This window comes from Bufo gargarizans, chromosome 2 (assembly GCF_014858855.1).
Source record: "Bufo gargarizans isolate SCDJY-AF-19 chromosome 2, ASM1485885v1, whole genome shotgun sequence".
NCBI lineage: Eukaryota > Metazoa > Chordata > Amphibia > Anura > Bufonidae > Bufo > Bufo gargarizans.
In genome coordinates this window covers 716,143,470-716,156,582 of record NC_058081.1, presented here as the reverse complement: position 1 = coordinate 716,156,582, position 13,113 = coordinate 716,143,470, and the positions used below count along the sequence as shown (strand labels likewise).

Here is a 13,113-nt window from a genome sequence, read left to right as displayed (position 1 = left end):
AGTTTTGTAAAATATGTACACTATTAAAAAATATTACTATAGCAGTATATTAGCTTAAATACAATCTATGTGTATTTTACGAAATTTCGTAATATTGCTCTAACTTCGTCTTTTAGAATATTACGAATATTCTAAAAGACGAAGTTAGAGCAATATTAAGAACATTTGCAAAAGCCGAAATTGCGATGCGAGTAATATAACACGAAATAATCGCATGAAGATTTCAACTTAGCACTGCTATATTCCATATTCTAGCCTAATATGGAATATAGCAGTGCTAAGTTGAAATCTTCATGCAATTATTTTGTGTTATATTACTCGCATCGCAATTTCGACTATTGTGAAATTTCGTAAAATACACATATAGATTAGATTGTAATTTAGCTAATATGGAATATAGCAGTAAGTTGAAAACGCCACTGACTGGAGCAGCCAGGAAGCCAGGAATCCAAAGGACAGGTAAGAACAACTTTAGGGAAGTGGGAAAGAAAAAAAAATAACAAAATATTCGATTTCGCGAATATATAGAACGATATTCTAAATATTTGCGAAATCTCGAAATTGCGATATTCGAGAAAAAAATTTGCAATTCGAATATTCGCGCTCAACACTAATATTTACTATCTGTTATAATTGTGCAGCTATTTTAGGGTTCAATAATCTGGGATGGAATTGTTATTTATTGCCAATTGACACTCTATATATATTTATTGACTACACTGTTATGAATCTAGTAGCCCTTTCCAGCTTTTGTACCCTACTGTATCTATGTTTTTATGTGGTCCCTACTCTATCTATTTATAGTGGTGTGGTTAGCAGTAGTGTTGATTGAGAATATTCTAATTGCAAATTTTTATTGCAAATATTGGCACTTTGAGAATTCACGAATATTTAGAATATATGGCTATACCTTCGTAATTGAGAATATTCAATTTTTTTTTCCATCAGTACCCATGATCCCTCACTGCTTCTTGCTTGTGGGCCAATAAGAAGGCTGCAATATTTTTGACTTTAGGAGTAGTGTTGATCACAACTTTCGTATCGCAAATATTTTTTATCACAAATTTTTATTGAAAATTTTCCGATTGACGATTTTTGCAATCAAAACAATAATGACTGGAGATCACAAATTCTTGAATTTGCAAATATATGATGAATATTCGCCCAAATATTAGCGAAATATTGCGAAATCGAATATTGCAGCTATTGCAAAACTACAACTCCCAGCATGCACTAAAATCTGTAGTCTGTCCAGGCATGCTGGGAGTTGTAGTTTTTCAACAGCTGGAGGGCCGCAGATCCCTGGTTTATTATATATTACACAATTTGTTTTTGTATGGCACCATATTGATTCTATACCGGCATAGATAATTATTCATGTAGTCCGTTGTCTAACTGGTTTGCTTCCTATTTTGTAGCAGTAATGTGAGGCTACTCCATCTTGCCCAGGTTTATTAACTTCTAATAAAATAAATCTTTTTATATATTATTTATGTGTATTTTGTTAGGGGACTATTGGCAATCTTTGTAGGTTTATATAACCATTATGCCGTCTGAACCATTAATATGCTAAAAAATAGTGGCTAGAGCTACTCAAAATGATCAAGGAATACAGTCTGTGGAAAAGACCAGGGAACATGCATGAATGAATGAAATTTCACAATAACAAAAGGGGATAAAACAGTTTTTTGCAAACCAAACAAAGGCATACTAGAGGGAAACGGATCAGAGAAGATGAATTAATAAAACCAAAAATAGAAAAAAAGGCACACTAGCTAAATAAAACATCATCCTCTGAGTGAAAACAACATTGTCTATTCTTGAGGATACCTATACATAGTTGAGTTGTGGAACTTTGTAATAACTTTCAAGTTTTTCACAAAATCTAAGTATAATGTTAACTTGAAGGGCCTAAAGGGTCAACATTTTCTCAGAAAAAGCTGCCCTTGCAGCTACCAGTCTCCGTGCACTGCACATTCTTTGAAGTCCTTTGTATTGGAATAATGAAATTCTAGGCAATGTTTTCACTAAGGCTGTGCTGCTAGTTTTTAGTCTTTGTGTTACTATTTTATAGGGACCTTAAGTGAAATACATGAATTTGTACTGAAAATTCAAAGAGAAACGTACTCTGATCTCATGGAAGGTGGTTCCGCATGGTGATTATTCTGAATATTTCCATATTGGCTTTCATCCTTAGCCGTAGTCTTCTAAGAAAAAGCATTGCAATAATAGAAGATTTAATTTTGGAATAAAATAATCTGGATGAAGGACATAGAACATTTGGCTCTTGATATGTCAAACATGGGCACAGATTAGAAGAGTCAAGTGATAATTTTGGACAATAAGTTCACATTGGCATACAGAGTACATAAAAGGGTAATAAAAGGAAGTAAATGATTGACCACGTGCAGTATTCACCTTGGTAGAGGTTGTTCCATGAGTTGGGGAGGTTGGAAGAGCGGACTTCCTCTTTCTTCTATTAAAAATAATAAAATTAAAAAATTTGAATCAAGAAGGTGTTACAGTATTTGATTTGTACATACTACATTAAAAAATAGTGTTTCTGACAAAATCTGAGGTGTTTCCAGGTAGAAACTGTTGAGGCTTTTAAAAGTTTTCTTGATTTGGGATTTCAAGAGCATCTGTTATCAGGATCAATACTACAAAACCAGACATTATGATCTGTAGGGTTGATTCTGATGAGTAGAATGATGCCTCAGTTTTGCACCTTTCTTGGGTAGTTTGACTTGTTATTAATATGTACATTAGGTCTTCTGCTCTCCAGGGGGAGGGGGGGGGGGCACTTTTCCCATGGAGCACCAAAGCTCCTCTGTTCTGCACTGATACTTACTCCCCTCTGCCCTTGTGTGGTCCTGTAATCTCTCTCCTGTGCCATAGTTTACACTATTAGCGTTTGTGCAGTAGATCTTCTCAAGCAGTAAAGATGATAACTGTGCATGCACCAAGAAGAGGAGGTGCTTAATGTTGTTCGGGTGGAGGGATGACATCATCGGCAAAAGCACAGTTGTCAGATGAAAAGCTTGGGAAACAGATTGAAAACACTGCTGCATGCGCCAAAAGTGTACTCTATAGTACAGGAGTGAGATAACAGGGACATGGCCCTTAAACTCAAGAGGAAGGGGGTGCTTATTATTGTAAAGTGACCGGAGCTCTGGTGCTATGAAAAAAGGGGGGAGAGGCTAGTGGGTATAAAAACAGAACAGTGGAGCTGTGGTGCTTCGAGGGGAATGTGCCCACCGCTAGGTGGCCCGAAGACCTTAATATATGTAATAGTAAAAATGAAACTACTCTGCATAATGTGAACCTGCATAATTGACATATTGTTTTACTCAGCAGAATAAGCCCTAGGGATGATCCTGTAGACATGTGGTCTGTAAATATTAATAATTATGAATGTATTTTTACTGCTCATTACCTTAAGTAAAAGTAAATGACCAGAATTAAAAAAAACAAAATGAAAACTCCAGCAGCTGTACCCAAAATGAGAGGCAAATCCGGTGAATCACCTGTGACAAAAACAGAAAAGATATAGTGGTTGTAGGGAAATATATCATTTGAATATTGGTTAATTTTACATCTACAAATCTTTCAACAAAAAAATTATTTCAACCTTATATATTGTTTTCTGAAGTCCATTAATCTGAGAAACTCATCTGCTTCAGCAGCTCAGTACCCAATACTTATATGCTCCCATGTCTTTAGGAAGTCCACTTATGGATGGTGGATTGAGGCCTATGGAGCACTTTTACAGGAAGAAATATACTAGTCAGATATGGGAGAAAATAAAGGAATCAGAAAAACCCACCTGAACATGAGAGAAAAAAATTATTACTTCCTTAAAGGGGCTGAGTAATCAATATATTTCAGTATAACTCAGCATAAGAAGGAGCTTCTTTTACAAATGCTACAGTACTGTATTCCACTTTATAATGCTCCCCTCTTCTCCATGTCCGCCTACTGAGGTGGCCGCATATGCTCAGTTCCATTTATTAACTGCCACACACCATAAATGCGGTTAGAAGCTCTGGCAGTTACAGGGAGAGATGTACTAAAGAAAGGACACACCTCCTAAGTAGAGTTGAGCGGACACCTGGATGTTCAGGATTCGACGGGTTCGGCCGAATTTCACCAAAAAGTTCGAGTTCGGGACCCGAACTTGACCCCGGACCCAATTGAAGTCAATGGGGACCCGAACTTTGGAGCACTAAAATGGCTCTAAAAAAGTCATGGAAAGGGCTAGAGGGCTGCAAATGGCAGCAGAATTTGGTTAAGGCCTAGTTCACACGAACGTATGGCTTTTATAGTTTTTTGCGGTCCGTTTTTCATGGATCCATTGTTCCGTTTTTGAGTTCCGTTTCCTTTCCGTTTTTCCATATGCCATATACAGTATACGGAACACAAAAAACGGCCCGTACACTCGCAAAAAAAAACCTTTGTGTGAACTAGGCCTAAGAGTGTGGCAAGTGCTCTGCAAACAAATGTGGATAGGGAAATGACTTTAAATAACATAAAATACGTAAAAACTAAAAATAATAATCTTGATCTAGGAGGACCAGGTCCGAATGGAGTGGGAGGTTGAGGAGGCGGTGGATGTGGCAGTGTAGGTTGAAGCGGCGGTGGAGGAGGTAGCTAAATTTTGTTTTTGTTTTTTTATTTTTTATTTTATTTTTTTGTTTAAATTTGGGTAGACCCCAAAACATTGGGAAATATAACCTGTGCTAAAAAAATGTTCAGACAATACACTGGCTGCAGGGCAGGCCAGCACCTCCAAGGCATAAAGGGCAAGCTCAGGCCATGTGCCCAATTTGGAGACCGAGAAGTTGAAGGGGCAGACCCATCAGTCAGCTCCACCATGCTGCTGAAATGCTGCCTCCTGCGAAGATGTTCCATATCAGCTGGTGATGCTGGTTGTTGTGGCGTGCTGACAAAGCTTTTCCACATTTAGGCCATGCTAATCCTGCCTTCTGAGGTGCTGGCAGTGCCCCAGCTGAGTTTGCGACCTCTTCCTTGTCCTCTGCCTTCACCTTGTGCTTCGACTGTGCCCCCACTGTCAGGTGGGAATGCCACCAGCAGCATGTCTACCAGCGTGCGCTTGTACTCATGCATCTTTCGATCACGCTCCAGTGACGGAATTAAGGACGGTAATCAGCACAAGTAGAAATGTGGGCAACTCGGTGGTTGTTGCAGAGACACTGCAGCATGTAATAGCTCATAGGTGCCAGGCTGCCTGGGGGCAACGACAAGCTGTCCACTGTGGAAGGTGTATCGTCTGTGTCCTCTATATCCCCCCAGCCATGCACCAGTGATGGCCATGAGCTGGTTTGGGTGCCACCCTGCTGTGAACTTGGTTCCTCCTCCTCCATCTCCTCCTCCTCATCCTCCACCTCGTCACCCTCAGAACCGTGCCCTAGCTGGACAATTGTGTACCTGGCGTTAGTGGGTGCAGGAACTCACCCCTGGAGCCACTTGTGAATGACTGGCCTGAAACACTTGGAAATGATCCCTCTTCCTCCTCCTCCTCCTGTGCCACATCCTCTTCCATCATTACTCGAAGCGTTTTTTTCAAGGAGGCATAGAAGTGGGATAGTAACGCTGCTAACGGTGTTATTGGCACTGGCCATGTTGGTGGAGTACTCGAAACAGCGCAACAAGGAACACAGGTCTCGCATGGAGGCCCAGTCATTGGTGGTGAAGTGGAGTTCCACCTTGTGGGCACGTGAGGCGGTGAGCGGGAAGGCCGAAGTTATGCTGTAACGCTGACAGGCGAGCAGCAGCAGGGTGAGAACACCAAAAGCGCGCACAGATGGCCCGCACTTTCTGCAGCAGCTCTGACATATTGGAGTAATTAAGGAATTTCTGCACCACCAAATTCAGCACATGCGCCGGGCAAGGGATGTGCGTCAAACCAGCTAGGCCCAGAGCTGCTACGAGATTTTGCACATTATCGCACACCACCAGGCTGGGCTTGAGGCTCACCGGCAGCAACCACTCATCGGTCTGTTGTTCCATGCCCGTCCGCAGCTCCTGTGCGGTGTGGGGTTTATCCCCCAAACAGATAAGTTTTAAAACTGCCTGCTGTCATTTACCCCTGGCTGTGCTGAAGTTTGTGGTGAAGGTGTTACGCTGATCATATGAGGAGGCGGTAGTGGATGAGGAAGCGGAGTAGAAGGAGGAAGCAACAGGAGGCAAAGAGAAGCGCCCTGCAATCCTTGGTGGTGGAAGGACATGCGCCAAACTGCTATCCGCCTCAGGCCCAGCCGCCACTGCATTTACCCAGTGTTCTGTTAGGGAGATATAACTTCCCTGACTGTGGTTACTGGTCCACGTATCCGTAGTTAGGTGGACCTTGCCACAGATGGCGTTGCACATTGCACACCTGATTTTGTCCCCCACTTGGTTGTGCAGGTAAGGGATGGCTCTCCTGGAAAAGTAGTGGCGGCTGGGCACGACATACTGTGGGACAGACACCGCTATAAGGTTTTTAAAAGTCGTTATGGTAGCATGGTGTAACATATTGAATATACTTATAATTCTGCCCCAATACCTCTCCCTATGTGCCAAACACTGCCTCGGTATTCCTCATCCCTCCCCCTGTTCCTCCTCCGTATGACGAGCGGATCGTGCGCGCCACCATTTACAGTGGAGCGCGCGATGCGTTCCAACATGTGGTTCATTGCGGCAGCCGGCTTCCGGTCATGTGCTCCTCACATCCGGTGCCGGAGGACTGCTTATTTAGACATCAGGTATTCGTGACCACCAGTGGGGTTCCCATGAACAACAATATGGCCATTTATATGTGCATTCAACACATGCTGACAAAGGTAATGGTGCCATCAGATCCCCTGTCAATTTTAATACATAGTGGCGATGGGACAGGTGGAACGCATATGCGTTCCACCTGTTAACCATATTGACTTCCTACTTCCGGTTTCCGGCCGTGCCTCGTCCTGCACGCTTATACATGGCGCTTATTGATTGATTTCTTGCTGCACAGGTGAACGTTTTTTGTACTAAATGTATTATTCCTTATAAAGTGATGCCCCAGCATTGGACCTTTTACCCCTGAGGAAGCCGGATTGCTCCGGCGATACGTGTTGGGCGCTTTCTCATCTTCTCAGGTCAACTGAACCAGCTGCTCATGTAGGTTTGGCCCCTCTATTGTGACCCTACTTAGGTCTGTTTGTATTTCTAGAGGTCTTACCCTATGTTATATTTGCTGTATACTCTACACTGAACTTTTATATGCTGGTGTTTTATATTTTTGCCCACGGTGGGGCTGTTCAGTGGACCTGTATGTGCTGGTTACATATTATTCATTATATACCGCACTTTGTCTGAATTGTATACAATTTTTTAATGTGTCTGTTGGTGTGTCTAATAAACTTTATATATTTTTGATAATGATTCATTGTTGGATGTGCATTTATGGGGTGGTTCTGGTGACTCTTTATTGGGTCAATTTGGTTTTTAAAAGTCTCCGTCTCCACCAGACGGAATGACAGCATTTCAAAGGCCAGGAATTTTGAAATGCTGGCATTCAGGGCCACAGATCACAGGTGGGTAAGGGGGTACTTCCTGTTTCGCTCCAGTGTTTGGGAGATAGACAGCTGAATGCTTCCATGGGACATTGTGGAGATGCTTGGTGACCCAGGTGGTGGCGTTGCTGGCAGATCCTCTGTTTGCGGTGTGGCAGGTGTCACTGTCACTCCAGAGGTGGATGAAGAGTCCAAAACTGCAGCAGAAGAGGAAGCAGGAGGATCCAGAGACCTTTCTTTGTTTTTGAGGTGTCTACTCCACTGCAGCTCGTGCTTTGCCCTTAGATGCCTGGTCATGCAGGTTGTGCTCAGGTTGAGAACGTTTATGCCTCGCTTCAGGCTCTGATTGCACAGTGTACAAACCACGCGCGTCTTGTCGCCAGCACATTGTCTGAAGAACTGCCACATCATGGAACTCCTTGGAGCTGGGATTGGTGTGCTTGGTCCCTTGGTGTGGTGGGCAGTAGCAGGCGTACTGTCTAGGGGATGGCAGCTCCGCTTTTGCACCCTGCTCCCTCTTCTGCTGTGCTGGTGGCTCTGTGCGACCACCGCTTCTTCCTCCAAACTACACAGGTCACTCACATGACCTTGATTCCATGTGGGTTCGAGGACCTCATCGTCCTCCACATCATCTTCCACCAAGTCTTCACCCCTGCCCTCCTTGTCGGTCTGCACACTGCAGAAATCCACAGCAGTTGGCACCTGTGTTTCGTGACGTGCTGCGGTGGTCCCCCCATTTACTCATCCTGAAACATAAGTGCTTGGGCATCGGTGCACTCCATCTCTTCCACTTCTGGGGAAGAGCTTTGTGGATGGCCCTGGGAAACCCTGCTAGCAGAGTCATCAAAAAGCAGAAGAGACTGCTGCATGACTTGGGGCTCAGACTGCTTGGCTGATTTGCAAAGGAGTGAGGTGAAAGACTGATGGCCATGAGCTGTAGGTGCCAACTCTGATCTTTCAGCAGGAGACTGGGTGGAAAACAGTGTGAAGGAACTGGTGGCACTGTCAGCAACCCAATCTACTATCGCCTGTACTTGTTCTTTCCTTCCCATTCGTAGAGCCGCATTCTGCCCTACCAAATAACTCTGCAGGTTCTGTCGCCTACTCGCACCTGAGGAAGGTGTTTCACTTGTGCGTGTAGCTGGCACAGATTGACCACATCCTCTCCCTGCAACAAGAGCTCCACCAGCAGCACCACGACCGGGGCCACGTCTCTTATTTGACGCTCTCCTCATTCTTTGCGATCACCCACTAAACTAACAGATGGTTTATGTCAGGTGACAATGTAACCGCCAATAGTTAACAATTAAGTTCACTGAGAGTAAGGGCTCTTTCACACTTGCGTTGTCCAGATTTGCCTCCATTTGCTGGAATTACACGCCGGATCCGGCAAAACCCAAGTGAACTGAAAGCATTTGAAGATGGATCCGTCTTCAAAATGCGTTCAGTTTTACTATGGCAGCCAGGACGCTATTAAAGTCCTGGTTGCCATAGTAGTAGTGGGGAGTGGGGGAGCAGTATACTTACCGTCCGTGCGGCTCCCGGGGCGCTCCAGAGTGACGTCTGAGCGCCCCATGCGCATGGATGACGTGCCATGTGATCACGTCATCCATGCGAAGCTGCACGGACGGTAAGTATGCTGCTTCCCCGCTCCCCACTACACTTTACCATGGCTGCCAGGACTTTAGCGTCCCGGCAGCCATGGTAACCATTCAGAAAAAGCTAAACGTCGGATCCGGCAATGCACCGAAACAACGTTTAGCTTAAGGCCGGATCCGGATTAATGCCTTTCAATGGGCATTAATTCCGGATCTGGCCTTGCGGCAAGTGTTCAGGATTTTTGGCCGGAGCAAAAAGCGCAGCATGCTGCGGTATTTTCCCCAGCCAAAAAACGTTCCAGTCCTGAACTGAAGACATCCTGATGCATCCTGAACGGATTTCTCTCCATTCAGAATGCATTAGGATATAACTGATCAGGATTCTTCCGGCATAGAGCCCCGACGACGGAACTCTATGCCGGAACAAAAGAACGCAAGTGTGAAAGAGCCCTAAGGCAGTGCCGGTGTCATAAAGAGGAAAAATTTCTTGAGGTCACACAATAGTGTGACAGGAGAATTTTATACAACTACTTCACAGTCACAAAAAATTTTAATTTGTCAACCAACAATATAACTACAGTATTGACTGGTTGTTTTTGACTATGACAATTGCAGCAAAGGCCCCAGATGAAGGGTCTTGCTCAAAGTGGGTGTTTTTTTTTTTTAAACCCAGAATATAACTGCAGTATTTAAGGCTTGCATTGGACTGTCAGAAATGCAGCAAGGGCCCCAAAAGTAGGGTCTTGCACAAAATGGGTGTTTTTTTTTAAACCCTGTCTATAACTGTATTTAAAGCTTGTATTTCACTGTGACAATGCAGCAAAGGCCCCAGATGTAGGGTCTTGCACAAAATGGGTGTTTTTTTAAACCCAGAATATAACTGCAGTATTTAAAGTTTGTATTGGACTGTCACAAATGCAGCAAAGGCCGCAAATGTGGTATCTTGCACAAAATCTGTGTTTTTTTTAATACCAGAATATAACTGCAGTATTTAAAGTTTGTATTTGACTGTCACAAATTCAGCAAAGGACCCAAAATGTATTATCTTGCAAAAAATAGGTGTTTTTTAAACCCTGAATATAACTGCAGTATTTAAACCTTGTATTTGACTGTCACAAATATATGCTGTGCTGGTGCACTGAACTTGCACAAAATGGCCGCCGCCGCCCACCTAACAAGTTCTTTTTCTGTGTCACTGAGCTCAGGGCAGGGTAAAAAAAATGTTGCACTGCACCCACAAAACAAAATCGCTGTAGATTGCAGAGTTAACAAGCACTTCAGATAACAGATTCTCTCCTATTCTCTCCCTCACAGCAGCAGCATCCTCTCCCTACACTAATGAGAGCAGAGTGACGTGCGGCGCTACATGACTCCAGCTTATATAGAGGCTGGGTCACATGCTGCACTGGCCAATCACAGCCATGCCAATAGTAGACATGGCTGTGATGGTTTCTAAGGGCACAGAGTTAAACGCTTGTTGATTGGCTGCTCTGCAGCCTTTCAAAAAGTGCCATTAAATCGCTTAACACCGAACCCAAACTTTTACTGAAAAGTTCGGGTTCGGGTCCGGGATCTAAATACCTAAAGTTCGGTACGAACCCAAACTTTATAGTTCGGGTTCGCTCAACCCTAGTCCCAGCGTCACCTTAAAAACTGTTCATGGGAAATGCCAAAAGGGAGACAATATAACAAGAATTTAAATTTTTGTAGATTTTTTTTTTTTTTATCAAACATGTTTATGTATGTTATACATAACCTTCCAGTTTGTTCCTTTTCAATTTTGGTTTACGAGTATTTTGTAGAAATGGGCTCTGATTTATCGCGCCTTCACGCCACAATTCTGGCTTCACAAAGTCGTAAAATAGTTCTTTTGTGACTTTTGCACTGAATTGTGCAAAAAGTTTGCAACCTTTTTGCAGTTTTACACCACTCCAGTTTTGAATTGTAAGTGGGAAAGTGAATATGGTTATGTATGTTGATGAGTTTCACTGAGACATTTTAAAAAAGTTTAAAAAAAGTCACAATCTCACTTCAGGAGGTTGAATTCGGAAAACTGTATTTCAACCTCACTCATGCTACCACATAATGCTAAGACTCTCCTTTGAAGGCACCATTGCAGTAATGTCAAGAAGGGTCCTTCTTGACAATTATTGACCATCATTACAGGGCACTAACCTTTCTCGAAGGTCTCTGCCAAGGAGGAATCTTCAGGACTGCCATTAAGGCTGCATGAATACTTCCTGTAGCTCTTGTCATTGTTGTATATGGTCAGAGTCTTCCCTGTCTCATTCAGTAATTTAGACCCATCCTTCATCCAGATATAGTGGGTTACATCAGGCCGGCTGCTCAGGAAGTCACAGATCAATTCAGTAAATCCATGATTTTTCTTCACCGTGATGTTATTTTCAGTTGTTGTATCTACAGAAGGAATGAATGGAAATCAAATATGCTCAATGCAAATATACAACATACAGAACATATTTAACTTGTTAATGTCACAACTTAAAGGGGTTCTCTGGGAACTAAGAATATTAAAATACTTAAATATTACTTTATTATAAATATATTCTCAATTACCTTTCATTAGTTATAATGGCTCGTTTTGTCTGGGGAGCAATCATCAGGGGAAACAAAATGGCCGCTGTCCCATTAGTTCATACAAAACCTGTCCTGATCACACGTGAGGACACGTTACTTTACAACACTGAGGTAAAGAGCGGCCTCATCCTCCTCCACTTTGCTTGTCAGGGATTAGGATCCTGAATACAGATGATAAGAACTTTAGCTAAATCTCTGGGGAATTAAGTTCATGAGGAGACATGAAGTACAGAGAGGACGGACAGGACAGGCTGTGGTCATGTGTTGCTGTGTAGTAATGGACAAACATCTGCCCGGGACGGTTCACAAACGCGATTGCGCAAACGCGATCAAATGTTTGCGAACCGCAAGTTTGCGGCGGGTTCCATTCATTTTAATGGCAGGCGAACCTGAAAAACCTTCAGCTCATATTTGTAGCCAAGAAATAATTGCTAGAAGAGCACAAATAGTCCCACAACATGGACAGTGACACCAGATGTATTACTCGAATTTGAGATCTCCATTCATAATTTTTTTCAATGCAAAATATCGGCAACATAATTTTTGTGTATGTGCATGCGCAAATGCCCTATACAGCACCCAAATGCACTATACAGCACCCAAATGCCGTATATAGAAAGTATATTGGTATATAACACCCCGCTTCACTCAGTTTTTTTGGGGGGACTGGTATATCACACCAGTAGAAATGATTTGTCCCAGTAACGCTTGTCCCTCTATATACCTGCAGTATCGCAGCAGAACCGCACACAACTGCCGCACAATACAAATGCACTATAATATACTGTCTGACATAGAAAGCATATTATAATATTGTACACGGAAGGCAATCCATTAGAATATACATGAAGATAAAACATAACCTTTTATAATGTTACTATGAGGGTCCATTCACACGTCCGAAAGTGTTTTGCGGATCCGCTAAACACAGACACCGGCAATGGGCATTCCGCAATTTGTGGACCGCACATCGCCGGCACTATAATAGAAAATGCCTAATCTTGTCTGCAATTGCGGACAAGAATAGGACAGGTTCTATTTTTTTGCAGAAACGGAAGCACGGATGCTGAAGTGCGGATCCGCAAATACGGAAGCAGATAGCACATTCCGGCCCCATTGAAAGTTAATGGGTCTGCACCCGTTCCGCAAAATTGCGGAACGGATGCAGACCCATTTTGCAGACGTGTGAATGGAAAAGATATCCTTCAAAATGAAAATAAATTAAATTATTAAAGTTAACTAAAAAGCATAAATGTGGTCGGCAATAACAAGTGCTCGGCGGCACTAAATCAGGGGCTAGGCGGCACCAAATCAGAAACCATATGTCCTACCAAAGTTCACCGCGAAACGTCCGCCGGGGG

General features: G+C 43.1%; 1 protein-coding gene across 1 annotated transcript in view; it reads right to left on the bottom strand.

Annotated features, from left to right (window-relative positions):
* The window catches only part of LOC122926353, a 38,580-nt gene that overhangs the window by 7,442 nt on the left and 18,025 nt on the right, over window positions 1-13,113 (bottom strand). Inside the window, exons 2-5 of the mRNA XM_044277727.1 lie at window positions 11,330-11,572; window positions 3,437-3,527; window positions 2,419-2,476; window positions 2,128-2,207 (exon numbers count right to left, since the gene is read on the bottom strand). Of these exons, the coding sequence (XP_044133662.1) occupies window positions 2,128-2,207; window positions 2,419-2,476; window positions 3,437-3,527; window positions 11,330-11,572 (472 nt within the window). The remainder of the gene's footprint in view (window positions 1-2,127; window positions 2,208-2,418; window positions 2,477-3,436; window positions 3,528-11,329; window positions 11,573-13,113) is intronic.